Raw genomic sequence first — 8,780 nt, 5'->3', positions numbered from 1 at the left:
AACATTGTCCCTGCAGGTTTATCATAGCAGGAGTCAAAAATTATATCCCCCGATCATATCTCCTGGCAAGGGATAAGATAAGCGTGTCAGCCTGCCAAAGCACGGCAACAGGGACTAGAAGTTAACCCCTGTTCATTATTACACGTAGGCACTGACGTAATACTATTTGCCGTAATATTATTTTATGGACAGTATTGCCACCCGTGCGCCAACACATGCAAGGTTGATAAAACTTTAGGAGTACAAACGTCGGTTCAGGCAAACCAAGTACAGAGACGGCTCAGGAACAGCAGAAAACCTTTAGAGAAGGTAAAATTTGGCACTTTCCCCGGGGAGAACAATGTCCGACCAGTACTTGCATTGTTGCTTTTATTATTTGGTTCTCCAGTTTAAACAACAATTTAAACTAGCTCATACAGTATGAAGACAAAATATTCTAAGTTCTAAGCTACTTATAGGTAAACACCGCAGACAAATAAATAATGTTCAACTAGCTTACGACTATACAAACGATAAAAGTATATCCGGTGCAGGCAATGTATACAATTTAATTCGGGCCATCAAAACAATTGAAGAATTTAGTACTGCTATTTTATGTTACCATAGAAAGCTTGCATAAATTAAGTATATTAAATTTTGAATAACTAAACTAATAATAAATGACTTGTATATAGGGTCACCAGCTTCATTTTCTTTTATACATTAATAGCGGGCAAACGAGCAAGTGGCTCACCTGATGTTAAGTGATCACCGACGCCCATAAACATCTGCAGCACCAGAGGAGCCACCGATGCGTTGCCGGCTTTTAAGAAATTTGTTTATCCTACCGCCCGCAATGCTCCTATTGGATGTAATTAATCAATATTCAGCTTGGGATATCACTCAAATAAATACGTATACTTCCGGCTTGAAATGGCTCAGATGGTTAATGTTTAATTTTGGATGATTAATTTATTTAAAATTCTTAACTGACTCATGTTTCTTAAAAGTAAAGTTTTTTAAACATGCCTAAAGTGGAACTCGCGGATGCAGCATTAAAACTGAAAGATAGATTTTAGACTGATTCAATTAAGACATTTCATATCATATTAAACAAGTTTAACCAGCGCAGAGTTAGTAAATAGAATTTGCCCGATCCTGCGTTTCGGTGAGCACGTTGAGCCACTTATTATAACAAATGATTAAAACTCGGCTATCCACGTTGGAGCAGCATAGTGGTTTAAAGCTATTTATTCTTCTCTCCTATAAAAGAATAGGCCAGTGGTTATTAGCACTGACGGTTACAGGCTGAGAATGTATTTGATGAGTTAAAAAAATGCTCTCTCGTGAATCAATCAAAAGTGCTAAGTCAAATAGCATCGATAACGCCACATGCCAATCAATCACTCTAATGTAATTCTATCAATCCAATCGCCATCGATTCGACTCGCGGGCCGGACAATCGCCTCTGCAACACTATTTTTACACTCATCTTGGCCAAATGCCATAATACTGCGCCCTCGCTCCCGTACACTCGAATTAACTCCGGCTGCGAAAGTGTGTTTTGCTACTAAAAAACTTTTGATAACAACTGAAAATTACATCCCGATTCGTACTCCATCGCCATCAATGAAACATCTGTAGGTGACCACGACAGAGTGGCGAGTGCGACGCAAATAGCACCAGGGCTTCTGGCTGAAGTACGTTTCAGTCGCACGTATGATGGCGCCGTGAGCGTCTCACGCGGCGGCCATGGTGAGCCACAGATCGACGCTAGCTCTTATTTTAATCTTCGTTCCTATATTAGTTACAGTGATAAGCGCATTCCGCGTACGTTTACCAGGAGGTTCCCATGAAGTGAAATCTGAACGAAGACACAAATGTGAGGATTGTGGTGTGAGTGATTTTAGCCTTGACCCAGTTGTACATAGTTTTAAAAAAGAAAGTGCGAAACGTACTCTCGATGATATTAAAAAGGTTCTTAGTGAAAAACGACATTTGTTTGAAGAAAAGTTAGCGAAAGATGATGAACAGGACGACGATGAAAATGAAAACGGTGACGATGATGAAAGTGATTCGGTAAAAGCTAGTTCTGAACGTTTAAAGAAAGTGGAAACAAAAAGTAATTTAGATACTAAAAGTAGAAGTAAAAAAGTGTCGTTGATTTTAGATTTTAATGACGATGACGACGACGACGACGATAGTGAAGTCGAAGACGATGACGACTATGATCTCCCAAAATTATCGGATCATAAGAAACCAGTTGTGGTTGATTCTAAAATACACATAGATGACAAAGAAAAATCAACCACGCTTGTGAAACCATTACTCAAACCTAGTGTAATTACTAAAGATAAGAAAGAATATGTTATAGATAATAACGATAAAGATGATATTACTGGGCAAACAAAGCAAAAAGTAGATATATCGTCTATCAAAACTGTTCTAAAAGAATCTTTAAAATCTAAAGCAGAAATTGAAAAGCCTTTGAAAACGACACCAAAAGTTGAAATTAAAAGTGATAATGAGAAGGATTTAAAACAAAGTGTAAAAGATTTACCAAAGATTAAAATTATAAGTAAATCCAAAGACATCCCAATAGTTTCCGAACCCAATGAAAAAGCCGTTAAGAGTGAAGCTAAAGAAAAAGAAAAAACAAAACCTAAGAGTTCTGATAAAGAATCGGTAAAAATAAGTAAAAGTCTCGCAGAAGATGTTTTACAAAAGAAAACTATTCCTGAATCAAAAAAGAGCGCAGTGTTAACATCTGAAGAAAAAATTGATACTAAAAGAGACACTCCGAGAAGCGACTCCAAAGACAGTCGCTTACAACATATTTCCGATGTTTTGCATAGGCGAAACTTGTTACATAGTGAATTTGAGGATTTTTACGCATTTTTCCCAACATTTGCGCCAAACTTTTCACGCGTACATAATCCTGAATGCCGGCGCCACGGACAAATACTTTTGAGACAGTTGCGTGGAACAAAATTATGGGCCTTGAATAGTGAGTACATTGTTTTAATATTAACACACCAAAAATTGTTTACTTAGTAACTTAAAATTAGAATTTACGTGTAGCTTTCCAAGGTTTGCGTTATTATTTTAAGCTTAAAATTATATTATTTTATAGGTAACTAGTGGTGCCCTGCATAACACACAAAATACTCCGACCCTCCGCGTCGACCTATTTCCTCGACTCGTATACTCGTATTCTCTATAATCGTAGCATGATGTTAAATACTACATTTGTATAGATTTGAATTGAACTTGGGTTATTTTTATGAATGACTGTTATGTGCATAAAGTTTGCTTAATCTAGGTAGGTAGGTATACCATTTATTGCTGTAACTAGACTGCTCTTACATACTGTGTCACAAGACCAGGGTGTTTACCTAGCTGACCTCAATAGGTTTTGGATAGAAGTTATCATCTTCTTGCAATGCAAAATGATTGTGTCCGCATCAGAAGTGATTTGAATAAAGAGATTATTCACTTTAAAGATACCTTCTATGAAAAGTAGGGATGAAAACTACTGGATAAGTTATCACTGGAATCTGATATCACATGAATTAACATACTTCAACCAACATTATTCAAAATCCGGGAGCTTTAAATACATTACGTATAGTCCATTATTTCATGCCTATCTTATAATTGAAATGATCTTTTCGTAACTTTTTAGTAAAATACTATAAACATCTCTTGTTTATTTTAGCATATAACCATTTTACTTTAAATTAAATATAATTAAAAGTTTGTTAACCTACATGATAAGGCAAGTTAAAAAAAATGAAGGATAGCTACTTTTACTAGATCGAAGGATTTTAATGGCAATTAATATTTTTATTTTTACATTCATATTAATATTTACTGGTAAACACACTTTCACGATAATTATAACATTAATTTATCATGTTAGGCACTGGTCTCCTCTCTCTTAAATGAGAGGAATTTAGAGCAAACTTCCTGGATGCTCCGATGCGAGTTGTCGGGCTCACGTGACCTATGCGGAAGTTCTACCTGACCCGGAACTCGAACACAGGATTTTCATATTAGAGTATCGAAATCATCAGGTTTATACGGTCAAGTGTGACATTCAATGCATACGTTTACTTATTCGATTGCGTGAGAGTTAACTACTATTTATATGGTATAGAAAGAGTACAATCTCTCTCTCATTACATTGACAGTGTAATTTCTCAGTATCGTAACCGCTAGATGACGCTTCTACGATTCCATATAAATCTTAGTTGACGTTCACGCGATCGAATAAGTCCACTAGTCCTATAGTTTGCATGTTTGACTACAGAGTGTGCTTTTTTTTTTTTTGCTTTTTCGGAAGGACACTTGCCGATAACCTCCTAAGGGGTTGCTACGGCGTCACCGGGGGAGTGGGGCGAGCGCGAAAGCTCGCCATGAGAAGAGCCCCAGGGCTCGACGACATCGGGGGGAGACAGAGTGTGTTGTCAAACATGAAAACTATAGGACTATCTAGACCAGGGGTTCCCAACCTTTTTAAGCCAGCGGCCTACTTACAAGTTAAGAAACTTTTCACGGCGCGCGCCTGCGCCCTAACCTAGCTAGTTAAAATAGATAGGTACTTGTTATCTAACTAGGCAAATATATGACACTAGTAAAGACCGTATTGGACCCTTGACACCGTCTTATACCACTACATAATAAATATTTTTAACAAAATAATACTACCCCAACAATAAGATAATAACACATAATTTTTCAAAGTGTGGGACAAGCTGTGACACCACAGCACAAAAAGTATAAAAAATATTTCTTTTCTTGATATTTTTATTTACAGAAGAAGATGGTTGGTTCCCCTACTTTCTACGGCGCCCCAGACCGGCAGGTTTTTCGTATCAGTTTTTTGTGATAAAGGTCTTCCGGGAAAGTACTACCGATTCTCCGGTTCGAAGGGGGTGGTTGCCAGTTTAATTACAGGCACACGATCGGGTTTATGGCCACGGGGCTTCGCAGAACGTGTTCCTTGCATGTCCTGCGAAGCTTTGCTCTATGAATGAATGAATGAATGAATACACTTTTATTGTACACCACATAAACATATAGTAAAATTATAAATAAGAATTTTACAAAAAGTAAACAATTTACAATTTGGCGGCCTTATCGCTACATAGCGACTCCTTCAAAGAAACTAAAGGCGTTAAACACAGCTCAAGAAGAGAGGTACGAGTAGGTGGTGCATATAAATAAACATATATATTTTCATGTATATCTATACATAGATGACCTCTATTTATAAATGATGGCTTAATATCGTCACTTGGGCCATCTGCATGGTCAGTCAATCAGTACATCGTATCCTTCCACTATGGTAAACATTGGTGCCTAATCTTCTGTAGGTAGGAGCATAGATATAAAAAAAAGTCTATAAATAGTTTATTCTTTCCTATTTTCTATAAGAATTCAGTGAAGGCAGGACTACTTAAGACGGGACTAAATTGACAGGTTTTAAAGTAGTGTTTTTTTAAGATAAGTCAATTTAGTCTAGTTTAGAGATTCGTGTATAGCAGACTCGAGACCGACTTCCACTTATACTTACGTAAGCCCTTGTCCTACAGTTCTACAATACCTACATTGAAAAGTCCATTTGTGTTTGTAAACGTTTGCGTTGAATCGCTCCCCAAGGGTTTGCACAGTTGGACAAATGTGGAATTTTTCATTACAGTGCTCGACGCAACCGCAAAGATCCCCTCGGGGCTACTCCAAGGCAATGGCATACAGCTGGGTGACTTTGATCAGTGCTTGGGGATCCGGGCGAGGGTACAACTGGATACCGGGAGCATCGTGAAGATACAGGGGAAGTACTGTTTGGCAATGATCGATGTTAAAGCGGAACACCCTGACCTGGAGGCCCCAGTGCATTTGGCGCAATCCAGAAATTTGTTCAAGAGCAGAATTGATGATGTGAGTATATCTTTAAGTTGTTGAAACGTTAATTATTAATCACAAAAAAACCCGACAGTGGACTAGTTAAAATTATAATATAATTTTGTATGGTATATCATAAAATTACGAATATTTTATAGATGGAAAAAATATAAAATTTATCATAGCCATTGACCTTTAGGATCTTTAAATAAATCATTTAACGGTCAATATTAAATCTATTAGAGTTTCGATCGGGCTAGCTAGTTGTTTATAGGTAATTTAAAAGATATACCTTCGGGATCAACACTATAATTACACCTTTTATTAGATCCTCATCAGATGTTCATAAAATTAAAGAAACAACTTCTAAACTAATTTAAATTCATAAATGTAATTAAAAATATCTACGACAATCTTCCGAACTCCAACGTGGTCGGTCTGTATGTGACCTTTTTAAAAATAAATTAATCTAAAACCTTCTCTAAGATAAAACACATAACATTCAAAAACCACCAAGAAAATAAGCCCAGTAATGTTTCAATTATATAATAGTAGCAGTAAAAAAGATACTTGCAGTACATTTTCTCGCGGTACATTATTTCCGCAAATCAGTGCATAGAGGGTATGCACAGGGTATGCAGATGATATAAAATTAAGAAAATCTCCAGTACGAGTTATAAAACACCTAAGGATAGGCCATTGTAAGAGCTATAAAAAGCCTAGCCTTAAGTTTATACTAGAGATAGAAAATCTCCAGTAAGAGTTATAAATTTATATCTTCTGCATACCCTGTGCATACCCTCTATGCACGCCACTGCCGCAAATTATATTATCTGAAAAATTGTTTGGAATATCCTAGCTTGCCTGTATAGTAAAAAAATATTTTTTTTAAATTTATAATATTACTAGCTGTTGCCCGCGACTTCGTCTGCGTTTGATTTTGTTTTTAAAGTATTCAGTATCGCTAAGCTTTAAATGAGTATAGTAGTATATATATATAACATGTGACTGCCAATTAATTATAGACAAATAATTTGAAATAAAATAAAATTGCGACTATATTTAAAGATCTAAGCTATCCTATCTCTTAAGTTGGACCAGACTGCTCACGGTGTACCAATTTAATTTCGGTTGAGTAGTTTAGGAGTCCATCGCGGACAAACATCGTGACAGGAGATTTATATATATTAAGACTATACCTACTTAGGACTACACTATGACCGTAAATAAGTCTAAATGATGTAACTACTCGTTAAATTAATTAAGACGATAAAGACAGGGAATTCAGTAAAATACCCTATTATTATGCTGATTTATTGGTCCCTCTTGCTGCTGAGGGACCTTGGAGTATGATGCGGAGTTTAATATTGGTTTTGCTTACATTTAACTTAGTTATAGATCTTTTGACCATATTTTTTTCAGACCTTACTTACAGTTAAAACGAGATAGACTTATGGCGGACTTATAAATTTGTCTCGTTTTAACTGCATCATAAGTCAGCAAAGTCAAAGTACACTTTATAGATATGTCTTAGTAAAAAATATGCTATATCCTCTATAAATATATAAATAAATATAAATATACTACGACAATACACACATCGGGATTCGAACTCGGCCCCCCGAAAGTGAAGTCGAGCTCCTACCCAATGCGCTCAATCACCGCTTGCATATCCATGTTAGCTCACATAATTTAGATTGCTACATATTAAAGCTGACCCCCATTGTGCTCTCGACCTTGCGTTTGAGTGAGGGGATAGTTTTCCGAATAATTAACATATCTTCTCCACATTATCTTGAAGATCGTATTTAGATGTATGTAATTATGCTGTGTCGTGACTTCAGATCAGAATACAGTCACAGTAAATAAGTGAAGAACCGTAAAATAAATAATTATCATCTTAGTACCCATAACACAAGCTACGCTTACTTTGGGGCTAGATGGCGATGTGTGTCTAAGGACTATAATATAAAACTTTTCATAAAATTTTATGATAAGCAGTATTATTTGAATATTCTCGATGTTCTTGTTGCAGCATTATAATTAGGAATTAAGAAACATTAAGAACCAATAGGTGGTATTAAGTATTAAAACCTACATAAAAATAACCACATACGAATACATAAACAAAAATTACACAAATAAAAAAAAATATGTCCATATCTATATATATATATATAGGTATTAATATATTAATAAATAACTGGATGGCTTCACTCAGTTTGGGTGTGACGCTATCCTTAACATTTCTAACTTCTAAACCTTATCATAATTTGTTTAGCCAGGTCACTTCGTGCCGCGTTTCTCCACGCTTAGCTGGGGCGTCTGCGTTCCTTCCCCTTGCAGTCCAGAAGACGTGGAGGTCATCTTCAGAGATGCCATCAAACACTATCAATATAAGACTGGTATCAGCATACGGGTGAAGGTCGATCAGAATGACTGCTATACAAGGAAGGGCCCCAACTGGTGGAAGGAGTGGCTGGATTTACCTACTATATTGACGCTGTAAGTTGTCAAAGTCAAAGTCAAAAACATCTTTATTCAAGTAGGGCGATAGATGGCACTTATGTTGCGTACATTATACAAGAAATGTGTAAATGGTAGTGAGATGATGGCGATAGCCATATTCTTAAACTTAAAACAAATGCTACGAGGGTTCTGTCCTGTTCTAAAAAGAAAAAGAAGCCCACGACTAAGCCGGGTGTTTTTTTTGTAATCACCATCTAACATTGTCATCTTAAATTATTATTATTATTTCTTAGTAGTTTTTATCGCACTCCATAAAAACAACCAGTCAAATTATTCTTTTGTTAGGCAACGTTGATCAAAATGAGTAGCAGTTTAATTCTACTGCTCCTAGTAAGTTTACGACCTTCCTGGCGCAGTAGTTAGAG

The 8,780-nt window shown here is 36.3% G+C and overlaps 1 protein-coding gene across 1 annotated transcript in view; it reads left to right on the top strand.

Annotated features, from left to right (window-relative positions):
* Nucleotides 1-1,518: 1,518 nt before the first annotated feature.
* Nucleotides 1,519-8,780, top strand: part of LOC120624158 (nose resistant to fluoxetine protein 6-like) — a 44,437-nt gene continuing 37,175 nt past the window's right edge. Inside the window, exons 1-3 of the mRNA XM_039890533.1 lie at nucleotides 1,519-2,986; nucleotides 5,684-5,922; nucleotides 8,168-8,391. Coding sequence (XP_039746467.1) covers nucleotides 1,732-2,986; nucleotides 5,684-5,922; nucleotides 8,168-8,391 — 1,718 coding nt within the window. The 5' untranslated portion in view covers nucleotides 1,519-1,731. The remainder of the gene's footprint in view (nucleotides 2,987-5,683; nucleotides 5,923-8,167; nucleotides 8,392-8,780) is intronic.

This window comes from Pararge aegeria, chromosome 5 (assembly GCF_905163445.1).
Source record: "Pararge aegeria chromosome 5, ilParAegt1.1, whole genome shotgun sequence".
Lineage (NCBI taxonomy): Eukaryota > Metazoa > Arthropoda > Insecta > Lepidoptera > Nymphalidae > Pararge > Pararge aegeria.
This window is presented reverse-complemented; position numbering and strand designations above follow the sequence as displayed.